General features: G+C 36.7%; 1 protein-coding gene and 1 long non-coding RNA gene across 3 annotated transcripts; one reads left to right on the top strand and one right to left on the bottom strand.

Moving 5' to 3' along the window:
• Nucleotides 1-941: 941 nt before the first annotated feature.
• Nucleotides 942-12,239, top strand: LOC107933825 (S-adenosylmethionine carrier 1, chloroplastic/mitochondrial). 2 transcript variants are annotated; one of them, XM_016866119.2, is made up of 13 exons: nucleotides 942-1,109; nucleotides 1,280-1,400; nucleotides 1,787-1,894; nucleotides 2,232-2,318; nucleotides 3,098-3,170; nucleotides 9,662-9,752; nucleotides 10,008-10,061; nucleotides 10,151-10,246; nucleotides 10,495-10,584; nucleotides 11,312-11,363; nucleotides 11,616-11,677; nucleotides 11,771-11,851; nucleotides 11,959-12,239. In XM_016866119.2, exons 2-13 carry the CDS (start codon nucleotides 1,346-1,348, stop codon nucleotides 12,082-12,084), a joined length of 975 nt encoding a protein of 324 aa, XP_016721608.1. In that variant the 5' UTR covers nucleotides 942-1,109; nucleotides 1,280-1,345; the 3' UTR covers nucleotides 12,085-12,239. The 2 variants fall into 2 exon arrangements, with proteins under 2 accessions (XP_016721608.1, XP_016721614.1); XM_016866125.2 differs by lacking the exon at nucleotides 942-1,109 and adding an exon at nucleotides 1,532-1,685.
• LOC107933835 (uncharacterized) lies at nucleotides 8,353-9,655 on the bottom strand. Its single transcript, XR_001693715.2, has 2 exons — nucleotides 9,203-9,655; nucleotides 8,353-9,160 (listed from the first exon to the last, which is right to left on the bottom strand). It is a non-coding gene; the product is annotated as an uncharacterized lncRNA (long non-coding RNA).
• Nucleotides 12,240-25,698: the final 13,459 nt, after the last annotated feature.

Raw genomic sequence — 25,698 nt, forward strand, 5'->3', positions numbered from 1 at the left:
TTGCCCTTTTTTATTTCAGTATAGGGATTGAAATGCAATCTAGCCCTAAGTACAAGGGTTTCGCTGGTACTTTTTCCAAAATAGCATAATATAAAATATTATAAACTTAAAAACAGGTTGGGCCAGGCTTGAGTCTTGAATGTTCACATATCATGGAGCTAAAACTTTAGTCTAGCAAACCATGCACCCTTACGTGATTTCTTTATTTCATATCCACCTGAGTTAGCCTAACTCTTAAAAGTGAAAATTCACAAAAGAAATTCTCTAAAGCATTAGAATAAAATGAGAGCAAATTAAAAAAGACAAAGGAACTCGAATTGAATAAAAAAGCCAAAAAAAAAAATAAGCATGCTAAGTGTTTGAGTAAATGCTCTCAAATATATTCAATAACTTTGAATGAGATATAATGAGATGATGAGAGAGAATGCCTCTATTTATAGTTAACCTCCTCTAGATTCAACGGTATAGTGTAATTTACATCAACGAAAGAGATTAAAATCTATCTATAAGATGAGAGTCCTAAATGATTTAAACTCTACACAATATTATCCCTTAAGATTACAAATATTAACCATAATAACTCTAGTTTTACTGGAGTATTCTACTGGGCCAACAAGACTTCAAATAAATAGGTTTTTCCATGTATTCTATGAATCGAGCTAGTTCAAGTAGGTTAAATGAGCTTCATTTAATTAATTAACCTCCATGAGATATTTTGTGTGCATTCGTTACGGATTTTGATCCACTACCAGTGACATGAGACTTGAACGATCACACTCGAACTTGATTCGTATTTTAAATAGGCATAATTTTTTTTTGCTTAAGCCAATTTTTAAGACTTCATATTTTTATCCAAAATTTATCAAATTTCATATAAACATCTGTGCTTGAGGAGGCAGCCCAACCATATAGAAATCTAGTTTACAGATATACTATACTTTGAAGTCTCAAATAAATTTAAAACTGGGTTATAGTTTGGATAAAAAATAACATAACAAAACAATTCCTAAAAATAAAACAAACAACTGAAAAACCAGAAGAGAATTTTCCTATCTCTCTCTTTGTATTGCAGTCTGCCAAACGGAACAATTTACCACTCTCCCAAAAAGGTATCTTCTTTCCTTCTCTATGTCTCAATATGATATATTCTTCATAGACATAAGTTAAATTTTGAATTGAAGCAACCGGTTGCCTTTTTTTCTCTCACTAGATTCTAGGGGTGAAATTATTTTCAGTGTTTGATTTTCTTTTTCTGCATTTTATGTTTTTAATCTTTCAGGAAATTCTTCTTCAGTCCAGTGATAGTATTATAGTGGAGAGTCGAAAAGTGTTTGGTTTGGTTAACATGGGTCCATTTACACTGGCTGTTGACACCAAGAGCTCTTCTCTAGTATCTTCTGGTAATTAACCCACTTTAATTAAATTTATATAAGTTTTTGGCATACTTTGATTTATTTTATATTTAAATTTATGGGTTTAATTTTCTTTTCTTTCTTGTGGGTTTAACTGTGACAATCTGTTTTTCTTTAAGAATTTTGATTTCAGATATAGTTAGCCAGGATCCATGGATTAACTTTACTAGATATATGTATGTGTACGTGTACATTTGAGCCCGGAGTTTAGCTTTGCTGGTTCATGGAGTTACCAGTGACATAGAGTAGTCTCAGGATTTGAATCCAGAGCATGTATAACTCATTGCCCTATCCAGTGACCAAAGCATCCTTGTATAAAAAAAATTATTCTTTTGGTTTCCTTTTATTGTTTGAACAGTTGGCATGTTTTGCAGATGTATCAAATAGGAAGATTAAAAACTTACAGCTGCAAACAAAGAAGTGCTTTGCATCAGTCAGCATGGAAGAGGAAAAGCCTTTTGATTTTCTTCGTATTTTATTTGGTATGTATAACAAATTGCTTGAGCTGCCATTTTGGAAAACAGACTATTATTGAAATTGGATAGATAATGTACTTGAAAAAAAAAAAAAAACGAAGAAAAAAACCCTATTTGAACTACAGAATAAACTCAGCTATGAAAAGGTTTGTTGTATCAGCGTGAGTCTTTATGTCTTATGTGTATGTGGAGACACTTTTGCTTCCCGTTCAAACATGAGAAAAAAGGATTCAGTGGTAATTTTTTTTCTTTTGTCAAAACTGCCTTCACTGGTTATCAGTGTGGCTAGTTTGGTAATGTTTGCCAATATGTTAATGTATTACTTGTATGGAAAATTTTGCAGAGGGAATCATAGCTGGAGGTACAGCTGGTGTTGTGGTTGAAACTGCTTTATACCCAATTGATACAATAAAGACACGGCTGCAGGCAGGTGTTTCTTGAGTACTTGAAAAAAATGCTATAATGGTGGTCATGAATTTTACTTCCACCTTATGTCTAGTCCAGCAGTCCAAGTCTTTACCAGGACTTTTACACATTAAGTTTTTTATGAGGGACATGAGGAAAGGAAAGGGGAATGCGGAGGAAAAAAGAGAAAATCAGCTTGTATATTTTAGTTGTTTGGTTGTACGCAATGAAGGAATAGGATTAGGGATGAAAATAACTCAATGTTCTGGGATGATCCTTTCTGCATTTTCTTCCATAACTGAATGGATTTAATCTTGTGAGTGAAAAGATGTAAATCCATGTAATTTCCTTCGGACAAAAGATGAAATTGGTTCTATCACTTTGAATTTTACTTCCAATTTTGTTCTTTCTACCAGAAGAAGTGTTAGGCTAATAGATCATCTTCTCTCTCTCTCTCTTTTTTCTTTTTTTCTTTTTTTTTCTTCTTTTTTTTTTTGTTTCCATTTTTACATTCCTGTTTATCACAGGTTTTTCTACCTAATTTGCATGACTGGTGCTAGGTGGCCAACTGCTAATGATTTTTTCTTTTCCTGCAAAATGAACTACATTTGGTCCAAGTGCAAAATCTGTGTAAATCTCTTTGTAAATAAATTAACCTGTCATAGTTATGAGATAGAAATGCTTCTTATTGTGGATTCAATATGGACAAGGAACTCAAGAAGATTTCATTTAGTGCTTGTTTTGGTTTTAACTTTAGCTTTTTGATCAAAACTTTTTGATGTTTACCTTCTTTCTTCTAGGCAGCTCGCGGTGGAGGTAAAATAGTTTTGAAGGGGCTTTATTCTGGATTAGCTGGTAATCTTGCTGGTGTCCTACCGTAAGTACCTTTGCATTGCAGAACTTTCTTATTTCCCCAAGCATATTAGAATGTGATAATTGTTTTGTGATTCAGTAGTCATATTTACTCAAGATGGTTCATTTTTTATCAGAACATGTACAAATTACTATTGAGATGTGAAAATCAGTTCACAGGGTGGTTGATTTGATTTCCCCTTATTTGGCTCTATAATTAAGATGTAACTCTGTGATTTTTAATGCAAACACTGCAAGTAACTGAAAAGTAAAACAGCCCTAGCAGAAAGTTTTCAGGGGAACAAATATGACTTCCTTCGATGTCACTGTGTCTTCTTTTGTGGAGATAATGATGATGACTAAAAGATCATTATTGGGCAGCAGTTACACAAGGATTCAGTGTCTTAGTTTGTCCTTGTGGCTACTATTAATCATAGACAGTGATACCTGCACAAAAAGGCAGCGACCTGTTCACTTATTTGAGCTGCCATCCATCAGACGATGAGTGCTTCTTGTTCTTGCCTGCCCCATTTGGGCTTTCCGTTGAATTGGAACCTTTATGCATTGCTAGATTTTCTGCTCAATCTAAGAGCCTACCTATTGGGCACCTATGGAACCATTTTGGCTCCCACTCAAATTGAAACATTTATGCATTCATAGACTTTCTAATAGCCTACCTATTGGGCACCAATTGGTAGTTGAAACTCTCAATTGCCATTTAGCTTTTGGCATTTGACCTACATAGGCTTTATCATGCCATGCTTTGAACTTCTAGAAGCAACTTCCTTCCGTATAAAGCCTTCCTTTGTGCCAACTTATATGCTATATGTGAACTTCAACGGAGACTGGTCTTAGGTTTTTTGTTAAAAATAAACTCAACACGTTGCTAAGGTTTAGCTTGACTCATCTTTATGCTCATGCAAAAGAGTTGTACTAAGTTTGGTTGTTTGAGGTGTAATTTATATGCTCATTGTTGGTTGTTAATTTCCTTGAAATATTTGTTTATCATGAATATGTATTTCTTAACCGACCTCAAGCAACTTCTGTTTGTATGGTACTAAATTATTTAACTTCTTATTTGCCTTTATAAACCAAATTGAAGTTTCTTCAATTTGTTTAATCAAGGAGCTTATAGTTGAACTTTCAAGATGTTTCTTCTACTTCAATTGCTCTGCCCCTCTCTTTTTTACTATTCTAAGTAACTTTGCATGGCATTTGGAAAAAGAAAATATCTTAGTACTGGTTGTTCATGTTTCCAGGAACATGTATATAGGCTTGAAACATTTTTGGATAGTTGGCAAAATATTTTTAGGTAATAGACATCACTGCATGTAGTGATTATATACTGATATATGTTATTGTTGAGAAAGAGAAATTTTGGGAGAAAAAGAGTTTGTTGAGAAAGGAAATTTTTAGAGAAAAATGACTCTTTTCTTTTCCATGATGTTTTTTAGTTACAATAGCCTTCATTTATTCTTGCTAAAATATTAAAAACAAAAGTCTATCACAAAGCATGATATTAGGCCCTAATAACGATCAATATTAAGAAATGCAACAATGGCATAGGGCTTTTAATGATTTCATATATTTTTTAATAATGTTTATTAACTATTAGACATATTATGGACAACAAGGGCTAGGATTATTGGTTATCTTTAAGGTTTAAATCTAAGGCTAGTGTCATAAAATATATATGATTTAAATCCTGGGCTAGGATTAAAACAGTATTTCTAATCCTAGTATAAATAAGCTGTAAATATTTTCAACCACAACATTCTTATTATTTTCTTTGAATTAATACATTAACTAGAGGTTTTCTATAACCCAACTTTTTCTTAAGTTCAGTCTTTCCTACTCGAATGTTCAGTCTTAATTTTATTGACATTGTTGTTTCCCCTTAAACTACACCAATATTGGCATCAAACTAATATGCGCCTTGATGTAGGATCTAGTCACAGGTCTAGACAAGGAAGAATTCTTGCTCTGACCTATGGTTACTCAAAGAGGCAGATTTGTCCTAGACTAAACCCCCTTTGAAAATAATGTTCCTTTTTTATAGAATAATTGTTTACCTCTTTATTTCATATTGGTAGCCTTTATAGACTATTAATAACAAAGGAAAGAGTCCTAATTGACATAAAATAGAATTCCTAACTTAGAGTTTATGAAGGAAACAAAAACCTAATATAATAGAGAAAATAAGCAAAACTAAAACCCTTAATAAAACCTGATATAATAAATAAAACTAAAACTCTTATTGCAATAAAAGTGTCCATATCGTTACTCCCCTTCTCGGAATTGAGCTTGTCCTCAAGCTCAAATTCAAAATAAGCTTCAAAAACTTATCCAGAATCATCTATCTTATCTTCATCTTGCTTGCCTTCAACATCTGGTATTTCTATCCAAAATAACCTTTTACATTTGTGTCCCATGGAATAGGATTCATCACAATTATAACACAGCCCCTTAGCCCTTCTTTCCACCATTTCTGCCCATGTCAATCTCTTACTAAATGGTGTAGAAGAACCTATTTTGCTGTTGTTCCCTATTGGTTCCGTTGTTTGCCCCCCTTCTTTTGCAATGCTCTTAGTTGATGAAATGATTGAATTGTTGCCAGTGTTTTGGGAAGTTGGCCAGTTCAGGATGGCTCGAGATGATAGTTTGGAAGAGACATTTTGTTTACGTTCCAATGTTCTAGCCATATTCATTGCAACTCCAAGGTTTTCCGATTGTTGCATCTCAATATCAATTTGATGTTCCTCTACCAACCCGCCAGTAAAGAGGTTTACTTGTTGTCAAGGTTAAAGATCAGTAGTCCCAACCAATAGTGATTGAAATTGGCAATGATATTCCTTTACAGTCCCAGTTTGTCTCAAGTTGGCAAGTTCCCCAAAGGGGTTATTACTCATAGCTGGCCCAAACCTTACATGACAACACTCTTTGAAGCGCCCCCAATTAAGATTTGCCTCATCTTCTTCCGTTTGATCAAACAACAATTGTGCCTCTCCTAAGACATGGAATGAAGCTAAGCCTATTTTGTCTTCTTCGTTAGTCCGTTGATTGTCAAAAAAATATTTGCATCTTTTCAGCCACCTTAAAGGATCTCCAACACCATCATAACTGGGAAATTCCATTTTAGAGTATCGTGGCACCATGCACCCACCTTGTTGAGAGTTTGAATTCCTTTTTCTGCCTTCGCTACTACCCTGTTCCTCACTATTTTTCTCTGAATACCCTTTCGTTGTCTTTTGGACCAAAGGAGATAACACTGCCATCTTCTCCTCTAATGCTTGCTGCCTTGTAGCCATTTGTGCCATGAAAGCCTCCAGTTTGGCTACCAAAGTCTCTTCATCACCCATGACAAAAGGCTTTGATACCAAGTTGATATGCGCCTTGGTGTAGGATCTAGTCACGGGTCTAGACGAGGAAGAATTCTTGCTTCGACCTATGGTTACTCAAAGAGGAAGATTCGTCCTTGACTGAATCCCTTCCGAAAATATTGTTTCTTTTTTATAGAATAATTGCTTACCTATTTATTTCATATTGGCAGTCTTTTATAGATTGTTAATAACAAAGGAAAGAGTCCTAATTGACATAAAATAGAATTCTTAACTTAGAGTTTATGAATGAAATAAAAACCTAATATAATAGAGAAAAATAAGTAAAACTAAAACTCTTAATAAAACCTAATATAATAAATAAATAAAACTAAAAGTCTTATTGTAATAAAAGCATCCATATGACAAACCTTAAGTAGAATCTAGAGTTTATATTAAGGTTTGCTTTTAAGTCATGGTTGGATGCGATAGAGGTTGAGAAAGAGGAAATCTAGTTTAGGAACCAGAATTGGTTGTGATGTAATATGTGATTGAAGAATTTTCACGTGCATTTTATGCTTGGTTGCAACAAGAAGTTTGAACCTAGTTTCTTTGTTGAAGCGTTGATCAATCTCAATGTGTTTGGTTTAATCATGTTGCACTAGTTTTGGGCTATATTGATGGGAGCCTTATTGTCACAGTATAAGGGTAATCCTTCTTCTTCTAACAAATTTAGTTCTTCGAATATTTTTCGCAACCACAATAGCTCATAGACACCCTGAACCATAGCCCTATACTCTACTTCCGCACTTGATCGAGCAATTACAGTTTGCTTTTTGCTTCTTGCTTCTTGCTTCTGTAAGTGATTAGGTTTCCTCCCACAAATGTGTGATATCCAGAGGTAGTAGACCTACTATCATCTGGAGTACCAGCACAATCTGCATTTGTAAAGGCCCCAATCGGGAGGTGACATGCTTGGAGAAAAGGAGATCCTTTCCTAGAGCTGATTTTAGATAGTGTAGAATGTGAAAAATTGTCTGCATGTGAGATTTTTGAGAATCAGGCATGAATTGACTTACCAAACTAACTGCATATGCTATATCTGGTTTAGTGTGCAATAGATAAATAATTTATCCAACCAGTTTCTAATATCTTTCCTTATTCGCAGACTCCGCCATCCCTGCTTGCAGCTTATGACTGCTCCCAAGAGGCAATTTTGCTAGTTTGCAACCTATCGTACTTGTTTCTTTCAATTGTTTCTGTCAAGAGGTGCAAAATGTATTTTCTCTGGGAGATAAAGATTCCTCGATCTGGCAACTTCAATTCCTAGGAAATATTGCATTTTTCCCAGATCATTGATTTCAACTTTCCAAGCCAATCGCTTCTTGGGATGAGCCATCTCTTCTTTGTCATGTCTTGTTATAACTATGTCATCAACATATACTATACGGAGGGTGATCTTATCCTTTATAACTATGTTATAACACCATGGCTTTGTTAACTTTGTCAAACCATGCTCTTGGAGACTATTTCAACTCATACGAGGCTTTCTTTACTTCTCAATTTCTTCATTGCTGACCATCTGAATAATCTGCAAATCTTCAATTTTATGGGCAGAATTGTTCTATTTGATTTGGTACCAGAGTTTCACAAGGTAAAGGAATGCAATACGTAGCAAAGAAAAAGAAAAGAAAAACACATGGCAATAGTAATGATGATGGTTGAAACTAGCTTAGAACAAAAAGGAAAAAAAAAAATTATGCAGTAGTGACAGTGATGAAGGTCGAAATAGTAGGAGAAACCAGAAAGGGAATGAAGCAATAAAGGTTGCTCAAGAGTAATAAATCCCAGATAAAAATCCCTAATGCTTTGATACAATGTTAGGGAATATAAGGTGAAAATAATTTTAAAATTCTTATTCATCTACCTTCAGAATACACTGTTTTTTGGATGATTACAAAGGGAAAAAAAGAAAATTAAATCATAATAAAATAGAAAATCCTAATGAAATCTCTCAATTTAAGGGATGTCAAGCTAATCTTCCTAAGCTATTTACAGCTCATCTAGACAAGATCGCCTTTCATATGGTTAAATGCCCCTCAATCCACAATCCGAATGCCGATTTTCTCTTGTCTAACAATTAGAGTACTCATATAATTACCTTTTTGAGTTATCTGATTTCCCAGTTAAGATTATACCTCTGAAATGAGTTTTATCTAATTTCCCAGGTAAGATTATACCTCTGAAATGAGTTTTCTCTGCTGCATGCCATGGCTGATTTGGGAGGTTTTGTTTCCCCTTCTTGTTTAGGAATCTTTTATAACCTACTCTAATTTTGAGAAAGAGAATTTTTGGAAGAAAAAGAGTTTGTTGAGAAAGATAAGAAAAAAGGAAATTTTTAGAGAAAAAAAAAACTTCATTCTTTTTCATGCTTTTTGCTTGTTACAATATCCTCTATTTATACTTGCTAAAATCTTATAAACATGAAACTATCACAAAGCATGAGATTAAGCCCTAATAATGGGCATTATTACAAAATCTTCCTAAGCTATTTACAGCTCATCTAGACAAGATCGCCTTTCATATGGTTAAATGCCCCTCAATCCACAATCCGAATGCCGATTTTCTCTTGTCTAACAATTAGAGTACTCATATAATTACCTTTTTGAGTTATCTAATTTCCCAGTTAAGATTATACCTCTGAAATGAGTTTTATCTAATTTCCCAGGTAAGATTATACCTCTGAAATGAGTTTTCTCTGCTGCATGCCATGGCTGATTTGGGAGGTTTTGTTTCCCCTTCTTTTTTAGGAATCTTTTAGAACCTACTCTGATAAAATGTTGAGAAAGAGAAATTTCGGAAGAAAAAGAGTTTGTTGAGAAAGATAAGAAAAAAGGAAATTTTTAGAGAAAAAAAAAAACTTCATTCTTTTTCATGCTTTTTGCTTGTTACAATATCCTCTATTTATACTTGCTAAAATCTTATAAACATGAAACTATCACAAAGCATGAGATTAAGCCCTAATAATGGGCATTATTACAAAATGCAATAATTGCTCATAGATTTTCTCTACCGAACCTCAATCAATATAACTATTCCTAAAATCGTTTTACCAAATGCTAGTTAACATCCCTTGATTTCCACAGTTATTATTTCTTACTTGTGGGTTCCAACTTGGTAATAACTTTTCTATGCACAGGGCTTCTGCTGTATTTGTAGGTGTGTATGAACCTACTAAGCAGAAACTATTGAAGCTTTTCCCAGAAAATCTTAGTGCCGTTGCTCACTTGGTGAGGGATTCCTCTATTTCTTCTTGATATGGATATATTTCATTCATGATAAACTCACTACAAGCTAATATATCCTTATAATGATCTACATCTACTATAGAGGATAAACCTTTTCCGTGACTTGAAACATCCAGCTTAACCTAAATTTGGTTGAATAACCTCCTTGATTTCTCATCCCAATCATTAAAAGTTTAGTTAGACTTTGACTGATGGTTTGGCTGTACGATCTTATTAACATGATTGAATCCTGTGCAGACTGCAGGAGCCATAGGAGGAATTGCCGCTTCACTTATTCGTGTTCCAACTGAGGTAGATATGTTTGATTATGCATATTCTTTTATTGAAAATTGAGTTACTAGTCCTTTTCTCATTATGTTTTGTTTTTGCTAACAACTTAGGTTGTAAAGCAAAGGATGCAGACTGGGCAGTTTACTTCTGCGTCTAATGCTGTTCATGTTATTGCATCAAAGGAGGGATTTAAGGGCCTCTATGCGGTATGAGATGCCCTCCTTTTTCCCTCTCTCCTACCATGATGAATCCTCAAACATCTGTTTGTTTTTAATAATATTCTGGACCGTCAAATTTAGGCATCTAATCTTATTTCTGTCCCATATGGAGGTTGAGGGTGTTTTTTTTTCGAGAGAGAATCAGTCTGTTGCTTTTTTCATGAATGAAAATCCTTAAGCTATTGCGAGTTGTGAATTATTTTTTACATCACCTGACCCTTGTTTATAAGTTGTAGGGTTATGGATCTTTTTTATTACGAGATTTGCCATTTGATGCCATTCAATTCTGCATCTACGAGCAAATTAGAATTGGTTACAAGGCAACGGTAAGCTCTCATCTATATGATCTTTTCCAATGCCATTGCTGGTAGTATGGCACATAAAACTGATAGATTCACTCGTTTTCTTAATTACTTGATTGTTATTGCCCTCTCTTCTCCCCGTCTTGCAATCTATGGCATTCAAAAGCTACTTTCTATGATATATTTTATTTTTTGATGCATTCTATGTCTATGGTGTATGAGTTTCTTCGTTGTGCATTAAAGAATTAGTGGCAGCAAAGAAGACTCCCAAGACACATTAAGAAAGGCATGTTGATCTTGCAATTTTGCTGAAAGCTTGAGGAATAAATCTAAAGCGTCCGCATATGTTTTTGTGTTTAAGTTGGTCCACATCTACGGTAAATTATATAATTGAAGCTTAAGGGCATTGGTCCAATAAGCTATAAACTGCAAGTTTTAATATATGGCATGTTGGATACTTAAACACAACTTGTCCATAAAATTTTAAGCAAAAGAGAATATCAGGAGGAACATAGTACATAAATTAAAATTTTCATTACAAGGTATTTCATAATGCTACAAGTGAAGCCCGGGGGAGGTTGTTTAAGTTTATTTGGCTGCATAAATTTGCTCATCTATTGATTTGCCATCAAGACATCAGAGAGGGCAGGATTGTTGTTGGTGTAAAAATGGTTTCTGCATATGCGATGAGATGAACGTACTTATAATTGCATTTTTTATAACTTTATGGGTTTTCTTTCTTATTTTGCAGGCTCGAAGAGATTTAAATGATCCTGAGAATGCTATTATTGGTGCTTTTGCTGGTATCATGAGATTCTTGTCACGTACCCAATCCCATAATCTATGTTACCGGACTCTTCTTTTTTTTTTTTTTTTTTTTCCCTATTGCACCCGTGTCCCACCTATGTCCAATACATATTTGGACAAACTTTAAAAAGAATTTAGCATAACCGTCTTTAAAACACAACCTTATCTGATACTCATGTTCGAGTCCGAGTAATATAGACTGATGCTTGAATCAAATGCCATACTTGCTTAATACGATCTTATCACAGGTGCGTTGACTGGAGCAATAACAACTCCCCTGGATGTTATTAAAACGAGGTTAATGGTTCAGGTATAGTATTTATCTTGAAGATATTTATATACCCTTATGGTTGTATAATAGGGCATAATAAGATGAGAGTTGATTATCTGTTGGTTTCCATAGGGATCAGCAAACCAGTACAAGGGAATCTTTGATTGTGTTCAAACTATTATTAGGGAGGAAGGCCCCTCTGCTCTTCTTAAGGTAGGAGTCTTCTCCTGAAGAATTTACTACCTCACATCTTCAGGATAAGTTTATACATACATAAGCACATACATACATACATGAATACTTATATATTTCAACTGCAGGGCATTCAGCCAAGAGTGTTGTGGATCGGTATTGGCGGTTCAATCTTTTTTGGCGTCCTTGAAAGCACGAAACGACTACTTGCAGAGAGGCGTCCCAAACCCACTCAGCAATCACAACATGATTAACTCCTCTGACCGATCTCAGATGTTTCTGAGTTTTAAGTTGTTTTCTGTTTTAACATTCGTTAAAAGTTCATGCAGAAGGGGGAAAATGTTAATGGTGAAGAAAGCATTTTGTAAGGATCGATTTTCGTTTAACAAGAAAAATGAATTTTTTTTTATTACCTATTTTTTACTCTTCTATTTCTCTTGTTTTTACTCTATTATTTTAATCCATAAAACGTTATCAGATGCTCTTATCAAAATTCTTTATCTGAAAACCCGTACAAAGAATTCCTTTCATCTCCCTTCCTTACCATTAACCATTTGAAAATTTCTGAAAAAAAAAAACCCAATTGTACTTGAAAGACTCAAATTTGAATCCCTTAAAGTCTTTAAACCGCACAATTTTTGTAAGAAACTTTAGAAAAGCACTCAAAAAGTCAAAGGCAATTGACAATTTTCGTCAAAAACTTTATAAAACAAATTCCCACCAATGAAAAGAAAAGAAAGTTAAAATTACCAAAAGCAAGAATTAAACATATGCCCCCTAAAAACCAACATTGCATTTAAACCACTCATCTATTCAAACGTTTAGGCTATATATGTACCACAAAATTTATAAAAACATTTTATTTGTATCTAATCAGATTTATTTAATTAAGAATTGATTATCAAAGTTATTCTTCAAAATCATAGACGACAAGATTTAAACTTTTTTAGGAAGTTATTTATTTAATGCTTTATATTTTATTATTTTTTAGTTAATTCGTGATTATTTATCATTTATTTATTAATTAATTTTATTTTTATATTTTCGAAAATGTTAAATAATTTGATCTCAACATTGATTTTAGTTCTTGACGAACAAAATTTAGATAGGAATGAGGCTTCAACTATTTATTCACATCAATTTTTTTATATATACTTTTACATCGTATGAGTAATATATTAATTTGTTTCATACAAAGTATATTTTTAATTTTATTAAAATTATTGTTAGAATGTCGGTAATGACAATGTATTGTAAAGAAAAAAAAGAAAAATAAAGAACACACAGATTTTTACGTAGAAACCCTTTCAGGAAAAAAATCACGGGCAGAGGAGAATATAATTCACTATGTCGAATTCGAATGAATATAAGAGGAGTAGACTATGTCTATTTATAGGTTGAAAAAACATATTCTCATAAAAGGAGTGTAGTAAGGTTAAAACACCTTATTTTTATCAATATCAAATAAATGAAGTGTAATAAGGTTGAAAAACCTTATTCTAAAATAAAATAAAATAAAAGAAGTGTAGTTCTATATGGATTTTACTTTTATTTTATTTTACCACTGTGTTTTATTTTAATAAGGATTCGGGTCACTCAATTCTAACAATCTCCACCTTGATGCGAATTCTTAAACAAACAAGTTCTTCATGGTGAACTCTTAACGAACAAGTTCTCCACCTCTACCATAAAAACTCCTTAAGGGTTTAACTTCAACAATGAACATAAAACCAAGTCTAAGCAATACTCAAACTTGGTTATGGGAAGTGACTTAATTATCATATCTATAGGATTTTCATGAGCACTAATTTTGCTCACAATAATATCACCATGAACAGTAATATCACGAACAAAATGATACCTAACATCAATGTGCTTTGTTCTCTCATGAAACATTTGATCTTTTGTAAGGAAGATGCACTTTGACTGTCATAAAATACTGTATTGATTTAAAGGTCTTTATTGAATTCACTAAAGAGTCCCTTCAACTAAATGGCTTCTTTACAAGCCTTAGTATCGCCATGTACTCAACTTCAGTGGTAGACAAAGTGACTGTAGTTTGCAAAGTGGCTTTCCAACTAATTGCACAACCTCTGATTGTAAAGACATAACCTGTGAGAGGACTTCTTCTATCAAGGTCTCTAGCAAAATCAGCATCAACATACTGGATGGCTCCATCTCTAGTTCTTCCAAACTGTAAGCAAACATCAGTAGTACCTTATAAGTATCTTAAAATCCACTTAATTGCTTTTCAGTGTTCTTTACCATGATTCACCATGTATGTGCTAACTGCATTGACTATATATGATAAATCTGGACATGAACATACCATAACATACATGAGAGATCCCACTGCACTAGAATATGGAACATGTGACATGTACTCAATTTCATCATCTAATTGTGGACACAAATCCTAGAAAGTCTGAAATGGGTTGCTAAAAGAGTACTAACAGGCTTAGTACTCTGTATATTGAACCTGTAAAGAACTTTCTCAATGTACCCCTTCTGACTTAGGTACAATTTACTTGTTTTTCTATTTTTGAGAATCTCCATACCAAGTATCTTCTTTGCTGGTCCCGAATCTTTCATCTCAAATTCTTCACTTAGTTGGGCTTTGACCTTTCTTATCTCTCATTTATCTTTTATTGCTATCAACATGTCATCAACATAAAGGAATAGATACACAAAAGAACCATCACGATTTTTCTTAAAGTAAACATAACTATCAAAACTATTTCTTTTGAAATCATGAGAAGTCATAAAAGAATCAAACCTCTTGTACCACTGTCTTGGTGACTATTTCAAACCGTAAAGGGACTTTTTTAGCAAACAAACATAGAACTCTTTTTTCTGAGACTGTAAAACCCTCTAGTTGTTGCATGTAAATATCCTCCTCAAGTTCTCCATACAAAAATGTAATTTTTACATCTAACTGCTCATGCTTCGAATCATGCATGGCCATAATACCAAGCAAAGATCAAATTGAACTATACTTCACAACTGGGGAGAACAGATCTGTGAAGTCCACTCCTAGAATTTGACTGTAACCTTTTGCAACAAGCCTTGCTTTATATCTAGGTTTTTCAACTTCTAGAGTCCCTTCTTTATTTTTAAACACCCATTTACAGTGAACAATCTTTTTTCCTTTAGGAAGTTTCACAAGATCCCATGTTCTATTTTTGTAGAGTGATTCCATCTCCTCTTACATAGCAAACATCCACTTTTCTGAGCCTTCACAACTAACCGCCTCAGAATAATTAGATGACTCTTGGTTTGCATCTATTCTTCAGCAACATTTAAAGCATAAGCAGCTAGATCAGTCTTAGCATACCTCTTTGGAGGTTTAATCTCTCTTCTAATTATGTTTTTGGCGATAGAGTATTGTGGTGAAGAAGCAATTCTATTCTAAATTTTTGTACTAGCTTGAGGAGTTGACTCTGTTGTGGATTCTGGATTAATATGATGCTCCACCTACTTTTGCTATTCTTTATTGGAAGAGTCTTTAAGAGATAAGTTAAGTAGCATAACAGTTTCATCAAAAACAACATCTCTGCTAATCACAACTTTTCCATTTTCAAGGTACCATAACTTATACCCTTTTACACCATCTTTATAACCAAGAAAAACACATTTAATGGATCTCGGTTCCAAGTTTCCATTATCAACATGAGCATATGTAGGACACTCAAAGATCTTTAAATCAGAAAAATCAGCAGGATTACCAGACTATACCTCTTGTGGTGTCTTTTTCTCAATGGCAATGGATAGAGATCGGTTGATCAAAAAACATGCAGTAGAGGCTGCTTTGGCCCAAAATGACTTTGGTAAGTTGGCATTTGAAAATATACATCGAACCATCTCCATGATCGTTCTATTCATTCGTTTTGCAACATCGTTTTGCTGTGGAGTATGACGAACTGTCAAGTGTCTCATGATCCCTTCTGACTTGCACAGTTCATTAAACTCATCATAACAGAACTCTAAGTCATTGTCTGTGTGGAGGTGTTTTATTTATTTTCTTGTCTGTTTTTCAATCATAGTTTTCCAAGACTTGAATGCGAAAAACACATCACTTTTCTACTTCAGGAAGAACACCCAAACGTTTCTGGAAAAATCATCAATAAAAGTTACGTATAATTAGCTCCACCTCTCGAAGGCACTCTGGATGGCCCCCACAGATCAGAATGAATATAATCTATTGTTCTCTTCATGTTATGGATTCCTCTGGTGAATCGAACACTCTTTTGCTTTCCAAAAACACAGTGCTTACAAAACTTCAGTTCACAAATTCCTTGCCCATCAAGAAGTCCTTTTTTGCTCATTTTTGCCATGACATTCTCACTCATATGCCTTAGGCGCATATGCCAAAGTCTAGTAACATCATCATTTGACAAGGAAGAGGAAGCGACAAGTGCATCACCAGTAATGGTAGAACCCTGCAAAACATATAACTTACCAGTCTTTATCTACCCTTTCATCACGAGGGAACCTTTGGAAATATTTAAAACCCCACTTTTAGTTGTGTATTTGTACTCTTTGAATCAAGGGTACTCAAAAAAATCAAATTTCTCTTTAATTCTGGAACATGTCGCATGTCACTAAGGGTTCTGACAACTTCATCGAATATCTTAACTTTAATTGTTCCAAAACCTGCGATTTTACACGACGTATTTTTTCCCATCAAAACAACACCTTCAGACTTTGTTTCGTAAGTTGTAAACTAATCCCGATTGGGACTCATATGGAAGGTGTAGCCCAAATCAAGGATCCACTCTTTACTCACTTCAAAATTATTGATAGAAGCACCTAGGAGTTCACCATCGTTGTAGTCTTCTACAACTTTAGCTTCACCAGATTTTTCTGGTTGTTTTCCCTTTTAATTTGCAACCTCCTTTTTTATCTTATTTTGCATCTTATAGCACTCAGATTTAATGTGCCCTTTCTGTAACAGCCCAAAATTGACCCTAGTCGGGAAGTGGTTTCGGGACCGCTAAACCGAGTCACCGAAAGGTTTGAATGTGATGTTTATTGTCTAGAATATGTAATCATGAATGTGTGAAAATTTCAAGCTTCGATTTAGTCGATTGCATGTGAATTTAGTCAATAGGACTTATATGAGAAAATTTTAAAATGTGATAGGTCAATGCATGAGGACCTATTAGTGCATGTGGAAGAAAAAGGGGACTTGCATGTCAAATTCCCCCTCCCTAATATGTAGTGGCCGGCCATGCTATGGGTGGAAACATGTCACCAACATGTTGTATTAGTGATGTATGGTAAGGGAAATAAAATATTAAGCATGATAATTAAATAATGAAAGGAAGGGTGATGGAAAAAAAAAAAAATAATGGTCTCACCCCCTTGTTGCCGTGAATTGAAGAAAGAAAACAAAAAAAAAGTGTTCATTCTTGAACATCCTTGGCCGAATAGAGGAAAGAAAGGAAGGGGGAAGAGCTTGAGAAAATCGGCTATGGTGGTTTGCTAGACTAAGGTATGTTTGATGTTGTCTTTGAGATGCATGCATGTTTTAAATAGCCCATGTTCAAATCTTGAATCTTGTTAATAACATGAGCAATCGGTCATGAGAAAGTGTTCAAGGAATGGTTGTTGTTCATGTTATTTGGATGAGAAATGGTGAGTTTTGTTGTTTCATGTTAAAGTTAGGTGAATGATGATAGAGGAGTGTTTGAACTATAAAAAAAGAATCGGCTACCTTGTTATGAGCTAGGGCCGAATGTGAGTTTGGTTGTGTTTGAATATTACATGCTTGGTAGAATGGTGGATGAAGGTGCCGAATGTATGTTGGATTGATAGAGTCTCCAAATTGATTTTATGTGTGTATGCATGACCGAATATACGTGGTCACATGAGTAAGGAAATGAGTTATTTGATATGTGGTAAAAGTTAAGTACTAAATCGAAGGTTGCTAAAATTGCCATTTCTTTAGCCGAATATGTGCTTGATCAATGATGGAATTGTTGAATGATTAGTTGGGTAACAAAAGAGGCATTCGGCCATCTCTTGAGAGCTTGTGTGATGTTGGGTTTAAAATTAGCAAAGGTAACTTACCTAATGCATGTGCATGTGTGATTAGATTTTTGATGACATGGTAGTTGCATGAGGTTATTAGCCGAATATACTAACATACATATACATGTGAAATTGGATTGTAAATATTTAGCAAGGTGGTTAAACTAGTTAAATTATTGATTTAGCTCAAGGAGTTAAAGGAGGTGAATCGAGCAAAGGCAAAGAAAAGGTTATCGAGTAGCCGAGTTGGAACCGTCTTACCCAACACGAGGTAAGTCATTAAGCATGTAGTTGGTATTATTTCAATGGTCATAATGTTATGTATTGATGCTGAATGGAATGAATAAATATACATATATATATATGCATGTACGTATGTGATGATGAAATTGTTGAATGAAAGAAAAGAGGTAAGATATACTGAGTTGTTGATCTCGGTACTAAACGTGCGGGATAACCATTTATGACCATGAGATTGGCGCTAAGTGCGCGGGATTAAATTGTACAGCACTAAGTGTGCGGTTTGACTATGTTGCACTAAGTGTGCGAAATGAATATGATGCACTAAGTGTGCGAATTGATCATGCGGCACTAAGTGTGCGAGTTTGACTATGTAGCACTAAGTGTGCGATTTGATTACGTAGCACTAAGTGTGCGAGTTGATTATATATAGCACTGAGTGTGCGGGCTCAATATACATTCGTGAATCATTATGGACACTATGTGTGCGACACTATTGAGTCGATCGCGGACAGCGGATCGGGTAAGTGTCTTGAGTACATGGCTAATAGGTGCTATGCTTATACTTGGTGTTGAGCTCGGTAAGTTTGAACCTATGTGACAACTATACTTGAAGTCACGTACATAAAATTTATCGTAGGATGGGTGAAAGGCCGTTTAGTCGTTTGATTGTAACGAAAATAAATTGATTTATGAAAATGCTTCAATGTCCTATTGATGAGTATATGGAATGTGAATGCATGAATTGATATGAAATTGAATCGATAGGTTGGAGGAACTATGGTATGGTTCGGAATGGATGGAGTAATTAACCTCGTTCCATTTTGTTTTCTCTTGTGATAATGTTATTGATGGATGGTAGTGCATTGCTTATGACTTACTGAGTTATAAACTCACTCGGTGTTTCCTTGTCACCCATTATAGGTTGCTTGGACTCATCTATTTTTGCGGGGTCAGGCCGTCATCGAAGTCATCACATCGGATAGCAAGTTTTGGTACTTTCTTCTTAGTTGGCTTAGAAGAACATTTTGGCATGTATAAGCTATTACGTTGTGTTTGAACTTTGGCATGTAAACTTTAAGCCATGCGAAAATGGCACGAATGTTCGATTGAGTTGGTTCAAGGGTAGGCATGAAATGGACCTAGTTACTTTCGTAACAGATGCTGGCAACAGCAGTGTCATGAGATTGAAAAATCACTAAAAATAGTAGGAGTGGAGTTAATTGATGAATAAATTATGTAATCGAAGCCCGATGAGTCTGTTTTCATGAGGAAGTGACGAAAAGATCATATGGGCAGTATATTAAGAGATAATCAGATTTTTGTGGGACAGGGCCAGAACGGTTTCTGGATTCCCTGCTCCGACTTTGGAAATTCATAATAAATTAACCAGAGATAATTAGGGGTTGTACCATATATGTACAGATTCCTCTCTGAGTCTAGTTTTCATAGAAACAAACGGCATCAGTATTGAAGCCCCGTGCAGGGAGATATCCAATTCGTAATGGGCAAAGGTCAGTGTAGTCGACCCCTGCAACATGGGAGACTTCGACTAATAAACTGTACCAATTGGCCCAACCAAAAATTCTAGAAAAAAATACATAGATGGGCACATGAGTCTAGTTTCTGGGAAAAATCACGAAACTGATTTTCGAGTTACGAAACTCAAGATATGATTTTTAAAACGACTGGTACACAGATTGGGCAGTGTCTGGAAAATAAATTTTATAAGGGGTTAAAGCCAGTTAACACCTCGTGTTCGACTCCGGTGTCGGTTTCGGGTTCGGGGTGTTACATTTGATTGGTATCAGAGCTATGGTTTAGTCGGTTCTAGGACTACCATAGCGCGTATGAGTCTAGCTATACATGCCGAATGTTAATGTTTAAATGTGTGATGACTTCCGACGGTTGAAATGTTTTTGTTTTGATTAGTAAATGGACCCCGGTGAAGAAAGAACCCTAGCGGATGACATTGAGAGCGTAGCGGCTGCTCCTGCACAAGGGACGCCGCCTGTTGAACCTCAGTCATCTGCGAATAATCAAGGTGAGGGGGCTAAACAAGCCTTCTTTACCATGATGAATGAGTGGGTCGCGCAATATGCCCGAACCAACCCGGCTGTCCAACAATTCCCAAATTTGAATAATCCACCCCAAGAGCCTGTAATGCCATCAGTTGCTGATCCTGTGAGGCTGAGTAAGCCACCTGTAGACTTGATTAGGAAGCGTGGGGCCGAGGAGTTCAAGGCCATAGTAACTGATGATGCCGAAAGGGCCGAGTTCTGGCTTGATAACACCATTCGGGTGTTCGATGAATTGTCATGCACACCCGACGAATGTCTAAAATGTGCTGTATCTTTGTTGTGAGACTCAGCTTACTATTGGTGGAGGACCTTGATTTCCATAGTCCCGAACGAGCGAGTAACTTGGGACTTCTTTCAAACGGAATTCCGAAAGAAATTTATTAGCCAACGGTTCATTGATCAGAAGCGTAAGGAGTTCTTGGAACTCAAGGAAGGCCGTATGACTGTATCTAAATACGAACATGAATTCGTAAGACTTAGTAGGTATGCCCGGGAGTGTGTAGCTGATGAGGTTGCTATGTGCAAAAGATTCGAGGAAGGATTGAATGAAGATTTAAAGCTACTAATGGGTATTTTGGAAATAAAAGAATTCGTAACACTAGTCGAACGAGCCTGCAAGGCGGAAGAACTTGGAAAGGAGAAGAGGAAGGCTGAATTTGAAGCTAGAGATTATCGTAAAAGATCGACGGGTAAAGCTCCGTTCTCAGCTGTAAAGAAGTTCAGGGAGGACATTAATAAGTCGAGGGCGACTGCGGGAATTTCCATCAGGGCAAGACCATCGATGGGCTCCCGAGCTACTTCGGTAGCTAGTGTGGGCAATAATCGTCACGAGAAACCTGAATGTCCCCAATGTGGAAGACGACACCTAGGTGAATGTTGGGGCAAGTCTACTAGCAGGGCCTGTTACGGATGCGGTTCGAGGGACCACTTCATTAGAGATTGCACGGAGCTGGATGAGAAGAATAAGATTCAAGGTGCAAGACCTAGTGGAGTGACATCTAGAGGAAGACCACCGAGAATTTTAGGAGGCAGGGGTGGTAGTCAGAGGGGGGCCTCTGATACGGCCGATCGAGCCGAGAACCGTACTCCTGCTAGAGCATATGCCATTCGCGCACGAGAGGAGGCATCCTCCCCCGACGTCATCACTGGTACCTTCACTCTCTTTGATACTAATGTGATTGCATTGATTGACCCTGGTTCTACTCATTCATATGTATGCGAAACCTTAGCAACCAGTAAGACTCTACCTGTTGAGTCTACTGAGCTCGTAATTCGAGTATCAAACCCGTTGGGTCAATGCGTACTTGTTGATAAAGTGTGTAAGAGATGCCCTCTAATAATCCGAGAATCCTGTTTTCCGGCCGATTTGATGCTTTTGCCGTTCGACGAGTTTGATGTTATTCTTGGTTTGGATTGGTTAACTGCGCATGATGCGGTTGTGAATTGCAAAAGCAAGACTATCGATTTGAGGTGCGCAAATAACGAAATAATCCGAGTTGAGTCTGCGGACTTAAGGGGGGGTTGCCAGCTGTAATATCAGCAATGTTGGCCCAGAAATATGTAAGGAAAGGGTGCGAAGCATACCTCGCGTATGTACTTGATGACAAGGAGTTAGAAAGGAAACCCGAATCGGTGCCGGTGGTCTGTGAATACCCGGATGTCTTTCCTGAAGAGTTACCGGGCTTGCCACCTGTTCGGGAGGTAGAGTTTGGTATTGAGCTTGTACCTGGAACTACGCCTATTTCGATCGCTCCGTATCGTATGGCACTAACCGAGTTAAAAGAGTTGAAAGCTCAGTTGCAAGAATTGACGGATAGAGGTTTCGCTCGACCGAGTTTCTCACCTTGGGGTGCACCAGTATTGTTCGTGAAAAAGAAGGACGGAACCATGAGGTTGTGCATTGATTATCGTCAACTGAATAAAGTGACGATAAAGAATAAGTATCCGTTACCGCGTATTGATGATCTGTTCGATCAATTAAAGGGAGCATCAGTGTTTTCAAAGATAGATTTGAGATCGGGTTATTATCAGTTGCGGATTCGAGATTCGGACGTACCCAAAACTGCTTTCAGAACGAGGTACGGTCACTACGAGTTCTTAGTGATGCCGTTTGGGCTCACTAATGCCCCTGCGGTGTTTATGGATTTGATGAATCGGATCTTCAGACCGTACTTGGATCGGTTCGTAGTTGTGTTTATTGATGACATCTTGGTCTATTCAAGAGATGAGACCGAACATGCTGAGCATCTGAGGCAAGTGTTGCAAATTTGGCGGGATAAGCAGTTATATGCTAAGTTCAGTAAGTGTGAGTTCTGGTTAAGAGAGGTTAGCTTCTTGGGTCATGTGGTATCCGCATCGGGTATTCGAGTTGACCCGAGCAAAATTTCAGCCATACTTAACTGGAAGCCTCCGAGAAATGTTACCGAAGTCCGGAGCTTTCTAGGGCTCGCCGGTTATTACCGACGATTTGTTAAAGGTTTCTCGATGATAGCCACACCAATGACGAAGCTACTTCAAAAGGATGTTAAGTTCGAATGGACGGAGAAATGTCAGAAAAGCTTCGATCAACTGAAAACTCATTTGACTGAAGCTCCAATTTTGGTGCAACCCAAATCGGGTAAAGAGTTTGTCGTTTATAGTGACGCATCCCTACTTGGGTTGGGTTGCGTATTGATGCAAGAAGGTCGAGTTGTGGCCTATGCGTCGAGACAATTGAAGCCACACGAGAGAAATTATCCGACCCATGATCTCTAACTAGCCGCCATTGTGTTTGCATTGAAAATATGGCGACATTATTTGTTTGGTGAGAAGTGCCATGTGTTTTCGGATCACAAAAGTCTCAAATATTTGATGACTCAACGAGACTTGAATCTGCGACGAAGAAGTTGGCTTGAGTTGTTGAAAGATTACGAGCTTGTCATTGATTACCACCCGGGAAAGGCTAATGTGGTTGCAGACGCCTTAAGCCGGAAATCACTGTTTGCTTTGCGAGTGATGAATGTACACTTGTCTGTTCTACCTGACAATGTGTTAGTAGCTGAATTAAAAGCCAAACCAGTATTGACTCATCAAATTCACGAAGCTCAGAAAGTCGATGAGGAATTGGTTGCAAAACGAGCTGAGTGTGTTCCGAACAAGGAATCGGAGTTTGAGATTGATGATGATGGTTGTTTGAGGTTTAGAAGTCGTTTGTGTGTTCCAAGGAATTCGGAACTCATTCCGATGATTCTGAACGAAGCCCATTGTAGCCGAATGTCAATTCACCCAGGGAGCACGAAACTGTGCAACGACTTGAAACGTCGGTTTTGGTGGCATGGTATGAAACGAGACATCTCCGACTTTGTTTCGAGATGTTTAAAATGTCAACAAGTGAAAGCGGAACATCAAGTGCCTTCAGGGTTACTTCAGCCGATCATGATACCCGAGTGGAAATGGGACCGAGTCACAATGGACTTTGTGTCCGGACTGCCATTGTCAACAAGTAAGAAGGATGCAATTTGGGTTGTGGTTGATAGACTGACTAAGTCGGCTCACTTTATCCCCGTGCGTACGGATCTTTCATTGGATAAACTAGCCGAATTGTATGTCTCTCAGATTGTGAGATTACATGGAGTACCTATTTCTATCGTGTCGGATAGAGATCCGAGATTCACCTCACGATTTTGGAAGAAATTGCAAGAAGCTTTGGGTACCAAGCTGCATTTTAGCACCGCTTTTCACCCCCAAACCGATGGTCAATCCGAGCGGATAATTCAGATACTTGAGGATATGTTGAGATGTTGCATCCTCGAGTTCAGTAGTTCATGGGAACGGTATTTACCTTTGATTGAATTCGCTTACAACAACAGTTTTCAATCAAGTATTAAGATGGCACCTTATGAGGCTTTGTACGGTCGTAAATGCCGTACGCCATTGTTTTGGACCGAGCTTGGTGAAAGTAAAATTTTCGGAGTTGATTTGATTAAAGATGCCGAACAAAAAGTAAATGTAATCCGTGAGAGTCTGAAGGTAGCCACAGATCGTCAAAAATCGTATGCGGATTTAAAACGAAAGGACATTGAATATCAGGTGGGAGATAAAGTGTTTCTTAAAGTGTCACCTTGGAAGAAGGTACTCAGATTTGGCCGTAAAGGCAAGGTGAGCCCGAGATTCATTGGGCCGTACGAAATTTCCGAACGAGTGGGGCCGGTTGCATATAGATTGATTTTGCCCCCTGAACTTGAAAGGATGCACGATGTCTTCCATGTTTCAATGCTTCGACGTTATAGATCCGATCCGTCACATGTGATTAATCCCTCAGAAGTTGAAATTCAATCTAACTTGAGCTATGAAGAAGAACCGATTCGTATCCTAGCTCGTGAAGTGAAGGGGTTGCGAAACAAAAGGGTTCCGTTAGTAAAGGTGTTATGGCTCAAACACGGGATCGAGGAAGCTACTTGGGAAACCGAGAGCTCGATGAAAGAACGATACCCAAACCTATTTACCGGTAAGATTTTCGGGGACAAAAATTTCCTGAGTGGGGGAGAGTTGTAACAGCCCAAAATTGACCCTAGTCGGGAAGTGGTTTCGGGACCGCTAAACCGAGTCACCGAAAGGTTTGAATGTGATGTTTATTGTCTAGAATATGTAATCATGAATGTGTGAAAATTTCAAGCTTCGATTTAGTCGATTGCATGTGAATTTAGTCAATAGGACTTATATGAGAAAATTTTAAAATGTGATAGGTCAATGCATGAGGACCTATTAGTGCATGTGGAAGAAAAAGGGGATTTGCATGTCAAATTCCCCCTCCCTAATATGTAGTGGCCGGCCATGCTATGGGTGGAAACATGTCACCAACATGTTGTATTAGTGATGTATGGTAAGGGAAATAAAATATTAAGCATGATAATTAAATAATGAAAGGAAGGGTGATGGAAAAAAAAATAATAATGGTCTCACCCCCTTGTTGCCGTGAATTGAAGAAAGAAAACAAAAAAAAAAGTGTTCATTCTTGAACATCCTTGGCCGAATAGAGGAAAGAAAGGAAGGGGGAAGAGCTTGAGAAAATCGGCTATGGTGGTTTGCTAGACTAAGGTATGTTTGATGTTGTCTTTGAGATGCATGCATGTTTTAAATAGCCCATGTTCAAATCTTGAATCTTGTTGATAACATGAGCAATCGGTCATGAGAAAGTGTTCAAGGAATGGTTGTTGTGCATGTTATTTGGATGAGAAATGGTGAGTTTTGTTGTTTCATGTTAAAGTTAGGTGAATGATGATAGAGGAGTGTTTGAACTATAAAAAAAGAACCGGCTACCTTGTTATGAGCTAGGGCCGAATGTGAGTTTGGTTGTGTTTGAATATTACATGCTTGGTAGAATGGTGGATGAAGGTGCCGAATGTATGTTGGATTGATAGAGTCTCCAAATTGATTTTATGTGTGTATGCATGACCGAATATACGTGGTCACATGAGTAAGGAAATGAGTTATTTGATATGTGGTAAAAGTTAAGTACTAAATCGAAGGTTGCTA

The sequence above is a fragment of the Gossypium hirsutum genome, chromosome A12 (assembly GCF_007990345.1).
Source record: "Gossypium hirsutum isolate 1008001.06 chromosome A12, Gossypium_hirsutum_v2.1, whole genome shotgun sequence".
Classification (NCBI taxonomy): Eukaryota; Viridiplantae; Streptophyta; class Magnoliopsida; order Malvales; family Malvaceae; genus Gossypium; species Gossypium hirsutum.